Source organism: Cygnus atratus, chromosome Z, assembly GCF_013377495.2.
Source record: "Cygnus atratus isolate AKBS03 ecotype Queensland, Australia chromosome Z, CAtr_DNAZoo_HiC_assembly, whole genome shotgun sequence".
Lineage (NCBI taxonomy): Eukaryota > Metazoa > Chordata > Aves > Anseriformes > Anatidae > Cygnus > Cygnus atratus.
The window spans coordinates 1,133,873-1,147,535 of NC_066396.1; the positions used below are offsets into that span (position 1 = coordinate 1,133,873).

Consider the following 13,663-nt stretch of genomic DNA (forward strand, 5'->3'; position numbering starts at 1 on the left):
TTACGCTGAAGCAGTAAACGTGCAAAAAAAATCAGCATAGCGAAAACAGAAAAAAAAATGGCATAGAGAGCTCCAATAACTATTAACGTTGTTAAATGCATAGCAAAGCTCCCCTGACAGTTTCTTGGCACAAAACCTAGGCGGCCTACAATGGCTGGTTGTTTTTTTATTGTTATTTTATTTTGAATGGCCGTCAGCGCATTTCGACAGGCCAAACACGCGCTCGATGTCAGCACCCGAGCTGAGGGGACACCGCGGAGGGGACGCTGGGGCGCGGGGCCGTGCCCGACGCTGCCTTCGGCTTTCTCATCCTCGGGCCCCGTGGGCCTCCTCCAGGAGGAGCAGGACGGGTGTCCCTGCCCTGTTGAGCTGTGCCCAGCCGCTTCAGCCAGACAAAAATGGCAGTGCCCCCAAACGGCCTTTTTCTGAGTCCTCGCAGAGCTCCCTGCGGCCACGCTGAGGTGATCCCACGTGCCCACTCGCTGGCGCTGCGTGTCGCATTTAATGCGTGTCACGGGTTTGGTGCCTCTGTCCGTGCCGTGGAGGCAGAGCTGCCCATGGGGTCTGGAGATCCTTGAGCCCACCCAACCAAGGATAGGACAGATGGGACGCAGACAGGACACGGACAGGACACAGACAGGACACCTCCGCACGCTGGACATGCGGTGGGAGGTGTCTCAGAGGCAGCATCCACGCAAGGCCATCCTCCCCATGCTATAAATAGTCAAAGGCTTCAAGGCACCCATTTTTGCGTTTTTTTCTGGCAAATACAGAAGACTTGCACACTTCAGGTGCCCACAAAGGCCCGTTGGGTGCGTGGTGCTCACGCATCGAGGCCTCGCCCAGCGCCGCAGCCAGGGAGCGGCACCCACCAGCTCCGCCGCAAGCAGGCCTTAGGTAACGTCGGTATTTTAGGCCGCGTTTGCATATTACACATGATTTGAGCCTGTTTCCAGATGAGAGCATCTTCTCCCTGCCAAATGCAGGCCGCAAAGTGACGAGGAGAAGTCCAACGGCTTGGTCGGAGGCCAACCACACCGCCACCGCTCCCCGGCCGCGGCCACCGCGCTCCTGCCCCTGCCCCTGCCCCGGCCCCGGCCCCGGCCAGCGCCGTTGCCACCTGGTGGAGCGCAGAGGATGTCGGTTTGGAGCTCGCTTCCATTTCATTTTGGCTCTTTTATTGCAACCACACTTTGGCACCAGTGTGCTGGAGTCCTTAACCAAAAGGATCCTCTCGTTTGCTCTGCAACACCTCATTTCTCCACTCACAGTTCATTTATGATTCTGATGAGAGTGTTTTTTCAGGAAACACACATTTCACTTTTTGACCTAGGAGCATCTGTTAGAATTTTTTTTAATACTACTTTGGCATTCTGGAAGTGTTAATGTCTTTCATATCTGTTTAATGCTATTTAGGGATATTTATGATCACCTCTTGGTTACTTGGGGTAAAGTGTGTTGCAATTTTTTTCAAACAGACAGGAAAGCATTCATATGAGGAAACAGATTGCTTTAAACATGTGCTTCCTGTGACAGTAAAAAGAACAAATTAGATTTAACACTGTGTAATGAATGCATAAATGTGTACGTTTAAGCTTTTAAAAGCCTTACATTCAGTTCTGGCCTAAACAAAAATCAAGAGGCACCTATCAAGGAGCGACGAAGTCGATTTAAACACGTGCAGCCGAATCTGGTTGTATTTTCCGAGCGTTTTTGCTGCAGTTTCCCACTCCAGCCTCGTGGTTTTCCCCCTTCTTTTGGGAAGGGGTGGCCTCTGGCAGCTCTGGAGCCCGCCAGCAGGGAGAGCTTGCAGGGCCGGGGTGGGCGGCGGCGGGCTGTAGCAGAGCCCCTCCGGGCACTGCTGACCTCTGGCTTTTGAGCAGGGCTAACAGAGGCCACAGGGCGAGTTCAGTGGCCCAGGAGGGCACCTGGAAGCACTTAGGGGCCAGCCTGTGTGTGTGACCTGCGCCTCTGTTGTGCAGGTTTCTGCCCCGGCTTCGTCTCGGAGCCGTGCCCAAAGCACCGGGCTCTCCCTGGGAATGCGAGTGAAAGGAAATTCTGGCACGTTAAACGTGCGCCTTTACATCCAGCTTAAAAACGCAGAGCATGTTCGAATAACGCACCTAATTGTTGTTCTTCGCTTACCTACTGGGGGTAGAAGCTTTCCCAAATCATAGCTGTAGCAGTGCTCTAGGAGCTATTTGAAATGCCTGCATCTTGTTTGCCTCCTTGTTTTGCTTTGAAGATGCATCTGGAAAAGAATTAAAGGCAGTTTCTGCCCGCCTTCACCCAGTTAGTTCCCTCGCACCCTTTATTTGCAATCTTTCCAGAGCATTTCTGAAACAGAAAGCCTACCCAGGTGAACAAGGAGCGGGGGCTTTTGTGTCGGTGACCGTCGGAAGCACGGGGTGCAGGTGCCGTGGTCCCAGCCCGCGTCCGAGTGGATTTGTGCCCAGCACCCAGCCGTCCACCGACGGAGCAAAACGCCAGGGAGATGACCAGGTTGTGCCGAGCCTGATTTTTTTTTTTTATTTTTTATTTTTTGCAGGCTGTGGGAGTTGGGTCTGGAATACAGTTTGTTTGATAATTAGTGCACATCTCCTCCGACTTGCCGAGATTCCTGGTTAACCTTTGTGCCACCACGTTCGAGCACAAAATTAACACACCTTTTGTCTTCCTCCGGTATTTAAGTAAATATTTTTGAACCATCTCGGTGCAACAGGTTTCCAAAGATTTAAAGTATGCCGCAGGTTTCCAAAAAACTTCATTTTTTCTTATATTTTAAATGTTCTGTTTGTGCAAAATTTTGAGAATCACCATAAGGGCTTCTTTGCATTTTTAATTTAGTAACTAACATATGAATAAATTTGCATATTAATTAGTTGCAGATTAAATCATGCATACATAATTGCCTCCTTACTGTGTTTAATGTTTGTCAAAATCTCCAGCCTGGTTTGATGGATGTCGTATGAAAGATTACAATTTGATGTACCCTTGGAAGTATTTACACCAATAATGCAGGATTCTTAATAGCAGAATTCTCTAGTTATATGCAGTTTCTAATAAACATGTAAGATAGGTGCATGTCCCTTTTGACTAGATTTTTTCCTTGCACCAAGTCATTTACTATTCATAATCATTAATGCATCTCCTAATTATACAGCATATGTCTGTTAACCACTTCATTGCCAATCTTTGGGCTGCAGCGCCTGGATTTCTAGTACAACTTGTGTTACTGGAGGGACTGTTCCCGAATTGTTTTGCCCCCAACGTTAGGCAGCACCTCGGGTTTTCCTAGCGGGTGATATCTGGAGGAAGAGTTTCAAACGCTAGGTGCATTTTGTGGTTTATTCTTCGGGCTGAAGAAACGAGCTGCGCTTAATTCATGGCTGAAGGCTCCTCTGCTGGGGCTACTGCAGTAAATAATCAAGGGCGTTCCAAGAGCAAAAATAATGCCTACCGCAGCAGTCCCTAAAGCACTGCTGAGCCCTGCCCAAAATCCCGGAGCGGGTGGGCAGGGAAGAGCCCTGCTGGTGGCTGCCAGCCCTCCTGCTCCAGCGGCCGGGGGCTGCTCGGGGACAGCTTTGCCCCTGCCAGGTCTGTGCCACCGAGCCGGGGCTCTGGGGCGCAGAGGGCTTGTGCGGGGGGTTTTGGTTCCACGAGGCTTGGAAAGGACCAGGGCACGGTTGCCGACCTGCAGATGCGTGTCAAAAATCCTGACCTGGCTCCCTGGCACGCCGAATTCAGCAGACATTTGTAAACGTAATGGGTTTGTGTTTGCTTCTCTTTTTTTCCTCCTGAACTTGTAGCTCTGCTCAGATCACACCTTCAGGTTTTGCCCACAGCTACAAGGGCCTGAAACTAAAATTTTTAATGAAGTCCAAATTTTTATCTAATTACAGAATTTCTGGAATGAGGCGTTAGGGGAAAAACAAAAAAAGAAGCAACCAAAACCCAGGAAATAGCGCAGGGCTCCTGCTAAAATCCCAAGAGTTGCCTATGCAGTATTTATCAGCAAGCAATTGATTTTCTTCTTCGTTTGGCTACACGTTACCCACTTCTCAAGCAGCAGCAGTTTTATAGGCCCTCCAAATAACCATATTTTGTTATAGAAGTTGGCACTAGCATGTGTTAGGCATTTAAGTGTGAATTTGAGCAGTCGATGGGAATATGGCACAGTGTTAGGAAACAGAACCGGGGAAGTTGGATCTTGCTCCCCAGGCTCCTTGATGCAGGGTTTGCTGGCGATTCCCTTCACCTCTCCGTGCCTCAGCTCCCTTCTTCTTTTTGGCTGTCTTTGTTTGCCCAGGCTGTAACCCCTTCGGGCCAGGCTCTGGCTCTGGCTCTGCACCGTGCTGGCGCAGCGCAGGATGGCAGAGGCTCCTCGGAAGGGCTGTGGGAGGAGGATACATCTTTTAGTACGGCATCTGGATCCTCACCGCTGAGAACGCGCTTTTGAGTATTAATTAGGATTGCTGAAAAGAAAAGTTCGCGGGGAAAGCGCGCGTGTCATTGCAGCGAGAGATTCGCTCTGTAATATGTGTGTGTCTGCAGTTGGCTTGCTGCGTGTTTTAAGCGCGTGCATTTTAGGTATAAATAAACAATCTGCACATTTGATGTAAAATACCCAACAGAACCTCTGCGTGACCCCGCGTGCTCACAAAATCCCGTACTTTGTTTCACAAGACCCAGCATCCTGGCGTCTTTAGTCCAACCAGTCAGTTTGCGAGATAGATTTTAGCACATTATTTGCTGTGAAAAGCCCAGTGAAACCAGAGGTACAAACACCCAAAGGATCTCGAAGGATTTTACATGGTAAAAATAAAACACAGAGCGCCCAAAGACCTCGCAGACTTCTCCTCTAATCACAGAAGAACACAAACTGCTCAAGACTTACCCCTAATTATTCTCCCGCACTGTGCGATTCGGTATGAAACCACAAAAGCATGTTCAAAAACCATTAGGGGACAAATCTACAGAAAGAAATATCGTAAGGCCCGGCCAAGCTCGGCAAACTCAGCCCGGCGCTGAGCGGGTGCGGCGTGCGCTGCCATCTCAGGCCCTGCCCCGCGCACACCTTACACCAACCCCCCCGTGCCGTTTTAGGAGCTGCTTCGTTAGCGTGCCCTCATTTAGCGAGCCGCCCAAACCTTCACCGCCGAGCCCCATCACGGCCGTTGGGTCGTGGAAGAGCCACGCTCAGCGCCCGGTGGCCCAGGAGCACGGCCCTTGCACCTGCTGCCCGTGCGCCTCAGCCCGCTGCCTTTAACATCACTGTCACATCTAATCCAGCTGTGCTATCCGAAGGGTTAACATCCAGTCGGAAAGCTGAATTCTTCATGTTTAATGGGAAAATTGACGCTAAATGTTGCACAGAACATCTTTTGTTTGAAGATCTCCAAGAAAAGATGGATACCCGGCAGTTTCCCTCCTCCGGGCTATGTTCCTGGGAAAAAAAAAAAAAAAAGAGACACAAAATGATTTTATGCAAAGGGAGAACAAAAAAGACCGTGAGAAACAAAAATGCTAGCGATGGTTGCAGCCCGGTCCGGCGCGGCCGGCTGGCGCTGAGACCGAGGGCGGGTTCGGTGCCGGCGCTCGGATTCTGTACTGCTCGGGTCGTGTGAGCACCAGCACAGCAGAAACCCAGCCACAGCAGTCCGGGATGCAGAGGGAACCGGGCTTGGTGTGTGCCTCTGGGAGTCCCGAGCCCTGGTCCTCCTGGTGGCACCAGGAAACTCTCTGGCTGGTGGGTGGAATCACCAAGTGACACTTCGGGGTCCTGAAATACCCATTATTCAGGATTCTTTCCTTAAATATCCATTATTCTGGATCCTTTCCTTAAATATCCATTATTCTGGATTCTTTCTTTCTTTGTTTGAGCAGTAGCCTTAAAGAAAGCCTTGCACTTGGCCCTCCTTGCTTTCTTCTGAGTAGCCTCGCAGTGTCATGAGCTCCACCTCTGGCCAGATCCAGACCCGAAGCCGGAGCACTCACCGTTCCCTTTCCACCTCGCTGGGTCTTTTCCCAGAAGAGGGTTCAAATCTGCCTGCATCCTATTTCTTTGAGGTCTTGAGGACCAACCCTTTTATCTCTGCTTGCAATGCTCCTCCTGGCAGCCAGCAGCAAAACCAAACCGGATTGCTCAGCAGTGAGGGTGATGGGCATGGGTGGGCAAACTAAGAGTTACCCTTTTTTCCAAAAAATGTACAGGCACAAATTCAGCCCAAACGCCTCGTACGGGCTCCTCACCCTCGGCACTGGGTTCCGTGGGGATGACAGCAGGGGTTTGGCGACGAGGTGCCACCATGCAAGCGCTCGTCCTCCTCCGAGGTGACAAGTGCCTAGGACCGGCGCGGCCCCACGCGCCGCTGCCCTGCTGGGATTGCAACCCCTGACCCCTCCGAGCTTCCCTTCTCCGTCTGTACAAAGGGAAATAGTGACAGAATAATATTTAACTGCTAGATGGAGGGGCTGTGAGGCCTAACTATGTAACAGCTGAAAAGCCTTCCATATGGCAATGTGCAATAAATGAGAAGCAGCGCTTCTCTCCCTCCGCAGATTCTTGTGGCAGAGTGGGAAAGAATACGAGTTTGCAGGATCCCACATCTATGTTCAGTCCTGCAGATCATTTAGCAGAGAGCAGGCTAGTGAGAAACGCTTTTGAACGCTTTGATCAGCTCTGTTAGCGTTTTACTATGTAGACAAACTGCTGCATGTGACTTTTTAAAAAAAGACCAAGTTTGGGTCCATAAAAATTAGCCATGTGGCCATTTGCATGGTGCCCACAAGTTTGTTTTTTTTTCTTTCCACTTTTTTTTTCCTTACTGGCCTACGCTGCAGCTTTTACTAGAGAGTTGCCATCCCATTTACATCAGCACCATGGGGACAGCACCAGGCACAGAGCCCCGGTGCCCATCCCATGGGAAGGGGATTTGGGGAAGGGACTTTGGCATCTCCAGCCCTAGGCACGGCCCTGCCTGACCCGCGGCACTTTGCAGCCAGGGAACTTTCTGGAAATGCTCTCGGTTGTATTTAGTACTAATAGCTCTGAGTATACGAACACTGAACTCTTGTATTGTTTTAAAAAATAGTTGTGCAAGAGCATAACGTATATAAATTCCCTCTCCAAGTCCTGGTACAAGTAGGTCTTTTATCGTTTATAAAACACTGAACCCACGTGGGGGAATATCTATTGTTCCTAATGAAAATCGTTAACGTTATAGCATGCTTTCTTTTCCTAAAGACCAAATATAAGATCACGTCCTTGATTGCCTTGTGCTTAAAACATGCATTTAGTTTGTACTGGCAGCTCCTGCTGATGGGGAACAGTTGACCAAGGACTTAGGGAAACCTGTCAGTGAGGGAACAGGACCAGTAGCTACAACACCGATGGCTACAGGTTGTGTTTTACTCCAAGAGCAAAGACTTCCCTCACAATCCAAACAGATTTGTTGTCAGTGAACTGCTCAGCACTCTTTGAAATGTGAAAAAACCATCACTGCTGATTTATTTTGCCAAATACCTCCACAGGGGGTTCCAGACTGTAGGGTAGATACAGGACATCTTGGATCTCGTATTGGGACAAATGACACCAAAATTCCCAAATATCCAAACCTCCCACCTCTTCAACCCCAGTGCCTTAGGGACACATAGAAAAGGTCGGAAATGATCCTTAAAACAATTTTGCTGTTAATTTCTGTGGTGAATCCTGAATCGAGGCCAGTGGGACGCTCCGGCCTGCAGCCTGTGCCGGCACTGTTTCTGACTGGGCCTCGAAGCCCCGCTGCTACCGTACAATCATTTTCAGGCCTCTTTACGTTGCCAGAGGGCTGTGGAGAAGCCATCGCAGCATTGCTAACCTCAGAGGTTCAAATATCCCGAGTCAGCCGCCCTGCCACCCGCAAAAAGACGAAATCATGAGATTTTAAAGCCTGGGTTTGATGCCTCAGAGTCCCCATTTCCCAGCTCTCCTCCTCGGCTATCAGAGTCTTCAAAACGTGCCATCTGAGATCACCCTGCAGTCGGTGACTGGAGAAGCTCTGGCTTTCCAGAAGAGCTCACCAAACGCTCCGACGCTCGAGATAAAATGGTAAAAATTGGCATTGGTGCCTCTGCACGACGAGAAATCCTGGCCCATGTGTTTTAAGTTTCTCTCTTGGCTTTTCGCAAGCAGCGTAGCCAAAAATAGACCGAGTGGCAAACGGGTATTTTAGATAGACAGTTTTGTTCAAAATAGAGTAGCTGTAAAGTAGGCTTCGATGCCGGAGGTTTCTTTCATGAGGTGCACTTTAGGGAGAGTGGCAGAATAACCAGGTGGCCTCGCTCGGCGCGGAGCAGGCCCACGCGCAGACGGTTGGCCTGGGGTTTTGTGGCGTTATTAGCTTCATGTGCTATCTGGTCGGTACAGCCCGTAGAGCATTTGAGCTAAAAGGAAGAAAAGTTTGATGCTGGGCCGATTAAACGTGGCTTAGCGAGACGTCCCCTGGCTCGTTCTGGCAGTCTCAGCTTGCGGTGGGGCTGCAGGCCTCTGCCTCAGCACCCACCCCAGCCCTTCACCTCGCGTTTGGGTGCGTGCGATTGTGCCACCGAAAGAGCAACTTGTGTAAGAACTCCTGTGGATCTGGCAGATGTGCCTGGCTGACATTTGAAATACATAAAAACGTACAGAGCAAGAGTTTGGTAGTAGCAGCACTCACAGTGATACCTACGAGTTGCAGCTGGCCACTGCTGCCTGGAAATCAGCTTGCAAATACGGTCTCGCTGAAATGACTGCAACCACAGCTCTCGTGCAGTGTGCCCAGGTACTTCCCATCTCAGTCCCAAGCCCTCTGTCCCCTCGGTGGGTTGGAGCAGCTCGGTTCGGTGCTGGGACCACGCGTCCCCCCGGCCTCCAGGCCTGGAAACAAGGCGTAGCGTTGTGGGGTCGATTAGGGGTGCCAGCGGTAGGCAGCCCTATTAAAGCAGTCGCATCCACATTTGGCTGTTTTAAAGTAGCTTCTCAGAGCCGGTGGCTTTTAGGATCTGATTTATTCATACAGCATCTGTACAATCAGGCAGTTCTGCTGCTTTCTGTCTGCGGCACACGAGGATCTGAACACGAACCTCCTCCCAGGGAGAGAGGGGGAATGTCAATGCCCAGAGCGAGCTGCGGTAGCTGCGAAAGAGACACCAAGAAATTACTTCTCTGGGTGCTGAGCAGGTTAATCTCCAGTGGATTTGGGATCCCCCAAAACCAAGGCCAGACAACACCCCTAGCACACGCAGCTTGTGGTTTATTCAGCATCCCGAGGAGCTCGCTGTGGTTTCGGTCGTGTACCTGCCGGTCAGCTCCGTGCACATCCCTCACTGAGCTCTGCCGGTGATTTTCAGAAACCTTTAGCTCAGAGCTGGCATCCTATAAAACAGACCTGGCTTTGGGGAGAAGAGCTGCAGCCGGCCTTTCTTTGTTTTGTTTTCCTTAACCAGGGGAGAAGCTGGTTGGGAAAGGCCGTCGGGGCAGCAGCTGGGGCGCCTTCGTGGGACCTCTCCGCTGAGCTCCCAGTCACCGATCAGGGGCAAAAAAGGCGCAGCTTGGCAAAATTCCCTTCCCCTGCAGCCATCGCATCTGGGGATGCAGAGCCACCTCTCCACGCACATAGGGTCTGTTTTAATACCGACACTCAAGGATTTGTGTAAGAAGGATGAGATTATCCAAGTGACCCAGACGGAGAGGAATACTGGTTATTTTCGTCGTCTTACTTGAGATTTCACCATTATCCCTCGGAATTTGTGGCCATGCTCGTCATCTAGCAGACCGCTTCCCTTGCTTTGCTGCCGTCGTAGGGCCTCGGTCGCAGCAGTGGCGCTGTCCCCACAGGCCCATGACTCTTCCCCTCCTTCCAGTGTCCTTTGCTTTGGTGTTTTGTGCAGACCCGAGGCGTGCCCGGGGCCAACGGGGTGCCCTCCATTGCGGTAACCCTGCTGGGAAAGGACGGCTTCCTGCCCCGCCTCCTCCTCCCGCGGGAGCTCAGGCACTTGGGGCTCTTTTTTTCTCCTCCTCGGGTGTCTCCAAGGTTTCCTCACCCTCTTCCGGAATTTGCTGCTGGGCTCTGGCAAAAGAGAAGTGAGGAAAGAATATGCCAGTGCACTGAAGCGATACCACGGGAGTTAGGAAACTCTGGGCATTTCTAGGCAGCTCCCCCTCTTTTCTCCCACCGCTCATGGATTTGGGGCAACCCGCCTGGGCGGGGTGTCCTGCGGTGTCAGCTGGTCCCCACTTCGCTGGCTACGGGGAACATGCTTAGACCAGGAGCAGCACGTGGATGGTTTTGCTCTCGGTGACCTCGAGGCCACTGGAAGAACGTCACCTGATGCAGAAAATTGGGAACTAACGCATCACGGGAGTTTTTAGGCATTTTCTAGTTTTATGCATTATTACGTCCCCTGCCCTGTGGTGGCATTCCTTCCGGGTACAGTACTTTCCCTGAAAGAAAAGTGTAAACGCCCAGCCGTGACCCTTCGCTTTGAGGTGAGTACCTGCGTGCAGCGCACCAACCGCCTGGCAGCAGCGCGGGGCGGTGCGGGAACCCCAAAAGTGGGTACGCTGCCTCCAGATGCATTGGGAGGTGAAAACACCAACAAAAAAGATGTAATTTTTTAAAAAGGCTGCTTCTCCTCAGATAAGTCCGCTTGTGTTTTTAGCAGTTGGCTCGCTTGGCCACCAGGCTATACCAGTCGGGGCGGTGGGACCATCTCCCAGCACGTGCCCGCGACCCCAAAGCCGGAGGGCAAGGGCATGCGGTAGGTGGGTGGCAGGGACCCCAACAGCACCCAGGGTCACGGTGTTGGGGTCCCAGAGGCCGTGGGTGCGCCTCCGCTAGTGCTCTGGCTGCTCTCAGCAGTAGGAATTTGATGTCCGATATTCGTTCCTGTTGCTGAAAAAGGGACAAAAAATACATATCCGGGCCAATCACAGGTTCCCGAGCAAGGCAGGAAAATGCATTAAAGTTATCTCAACGTATGTGTCGAATGCAAATAGGATATGGCAAAGTAATTAATTTTTATTGTCATGTGGTGAGAATTCTGTTTCAGTTAGGGGCTTACTTCCCTGCAAACCGCATTAACGTCTTATCGCGCTGCGTACAATACATTTGTACCGAAATTCTCCCGTTCGGAAGAACGAGAGCACTGATGTGACAGGATCCAAACGGAGTCGGACTGTTCCCCACGCCGAGGTTGCAGAAAACAAACCGAAATCATCTGCAGCCATTTCCGTGACACACCGGGCACCATTCAGGGATTGCTTTTCCGAGCCCTGGTCCCTCTCCGTGTGCATGATCTGGAGGCGTCAGCAGGAGAAATTTTGAGGATTACCTCGTGCCAGTCAGAACAGGCGTCTTCGGCTGGAGTGCAAGGACTGTTCAGTGGCAGAAAAGTGATTAAGGTGTACGATTTAAAGGTCCGCCCGATCCCATTTTGTGCTAAAATCCGCACTAAAATGTAATGCCCGTTGTATAACTTTGTGTGGAGCTGTGAAACCGCAGCTTTTAGTGGGAGAGCGAACGCCGTGGTTCGCAGTTTGCAAACACGGGAGGGAAGAACTCCCTTCATTTCTAGGCGGGTCGTTGGGTTTTTTTAGGGACCGATCGAAGCGCTTGGTTATTTTTCACCTCCGGAGCATCACCATCTGCGTGTGTAGGAAATGGGTGCCGTTAAGCGGAGATCTTGGGCTGGTGAATCATCTGCTCCCCCGAGAGGAGCCCTGGGGTTTGAGGAGCGTTTCCTTTCCCCCCTAGGTGCAGCTCTTCGCTGCACGGGGACCTGCGGAGGTTGGGGTTTTTGGCCCGCTGTATCGCACGCCGAGGGTGGCTTAAAGGTTACAAACGCGCTCTTGTCGGATTGACAACGAGCCGTTCTAACGAGGAAGAAATCCTCAAAGCATGAAATGTGAACGAAATGCGTGATTATAATTCAAGGACTGTTTACCCGAACCTCCGGGGAGCTCCCGAATAAATGCCGAACAAGTGAGTTAGACACAGCTCCGCTCGGTCCTCCCTCCCTACGCGGCCACGCACACGCAACCGCAACGCCTGGCTGCGGGCGGAAAGAAGTCGGAGGGAAAACTTTGCCGTCGCCCGAGCCGCCAGCCCGCCGCCGCCGTGCCTTTGTCGGGGATGAACGCTGCGTGCGCTCCGTTCCCGCGTCGCGGGGTAAGGCGAGAGGGGCTCTGAATTATTGAAGTTGGGCCCGGAGAAGCGCCGCACGCTCGCGTGGCATTTGCTTCGGCATGTGCAAATGATCGAGTTGCGTTTGGGATCCATTCCCGGGGGGCCCTCCTTTCCCGCGATGCTCACGATTTGGCAGGCTCAAGCGAGCCTCCGACCCCCCCGGGCCCCCTCGGAGCCCCCTTTTGCCCCCGGGGGGGGGGGGGGCGCAAAGGAAGGGAGAGAGGGGGCTCGGGGCTGCGCGGGGCGGGCGGCGGCAGCTGCGCACAATGCTGGGAGCGCGCCAGCAGCACGGACAGATGGCGGAGTTATTAGATGTGCATCATACGATTCCCTTCCTGCCACTCGCTTTTTAATCAAATTAAACCGAAAAAAAAAAAAAGGAAAAAAAAAAAAAGGAAAAAAAAAAAAGAGGAGAGGGAGAGAGAGGGGAGAAGGAGAAGGAGGGGGGGGGGGGGGGGAGGCAATTAGGCGCATTTGTATTCCGCTCGCTAATGGGCCCGACTCCGCGGCCCCGCGGGCGGCCGGCTGGGAGCGCGCCGGGGCGGCGCGGGGCGGGCGCGGGGCGGCGCGAGGCGGCGCGGGCGCGGGGCGGCGCGCGCGGGCGCGGGCGCGCGGCGGGGCCGGGGAGGCGGGAGAGGTTCGGGGGGGGGGGTGCGGGGGGGGGTGGGGGGTAGGAGGGGAGGGGTGGGGGGGGGGGGGGGCGCGCAGCCTCCGCCCCCGCGCCGCGAATGGTCTCGCCCTGCTTTGCATATTGAGCGCGCCCGGGCCGGCCATCTGGGAACATGCAAGTGCAGGAATTGTGGTGAAAAAAAAAAAAAAGAGAAAAAAAAAAAAAGAGAAACAAGAAAAAAAAAAAAAAAAAAAAAAAGAAACCAACACACAGGGCGAGCGAGTTTGAAATAAAAGTTGGGAAGAGTGGGAACCGGAGGGGAAAAAGGCTCCGGGACCATGTACTGCGCGTACACGATCCCCGGCATGGGCGGCAACTCCCTGATGTACTACTATAATGGCAAAGCGGTAAGGCGGCGCTGCGCCGGGACCCCCGCCGGGACCCCCCCGACCCCGGGCACCGGGCACCGGGACCCCCCCCGGGGCCGGGAGCGGGCGGCACAAAGGGGCCGGGGGTGCCCCGAGCCCCCCCCCCCCCCCCCCCGGCCCCATCCGCGGAGCTTTGGGGGGGGGGGGCCGGGGGGCGCGGGAAGGAGAGGCGAGAGCCGCGCGGGGCGTTCCGCGCATAACCCCAGCAGAAGGTTTTATCCTCGCCATCTGGAGGTTTCTTTCCTTCTTTTTTTTTTTTGTTTCTTTCCTTTCTGCGTTTTGGTTTTTGGTTTTTGGTTTTTCTTTTTCTTTTCTGGCTGGGTCTCGGCGAGGAAAAGTATTTTAAAATATCGGAGGGGGGGGGGGGGGGAGGAGGAGAGCCGTGGCCGGGAAGAAGGAGAAAATTTGGGGAAAAG

General features: G+C 52.8%; 1 protein-coding gene across 15 annotated transcripts in view; it reads left to right on the forward strand.

Annotated features, from left to right (window-relative positions):
* The window catches only part of TCF4 (transcription factor 4), a 208,061-nt gene that overhangs the window by 133,383 nt on the left and 61,015 nt on the right, over positions 1-13,663 (forward strand). Inside the window, exon 1 of one of the 15 annotated variants that reach the window (XM_035560082.2) lies at positions 11,774-12,191. The exons of 12 other annotated variants lie outside the window; for them this stretch is intronic. In XM_035560082.2, the coding sequence (XP_035415975.1) occupies positions 12,156-12,191 (36 nt within the window). In that variant the 5' untranslated portion in view covers positions 11,774-12,155. Of the gene's footprint in view, positions 1-11,773; positions 12,192-12,879; positions 13,227-13,663 lie in introns of those variants that run through there. 2 more of the 15 variants (XM_035560080.2, XM_035560081.2) reach the window with 2 other exon arrangements.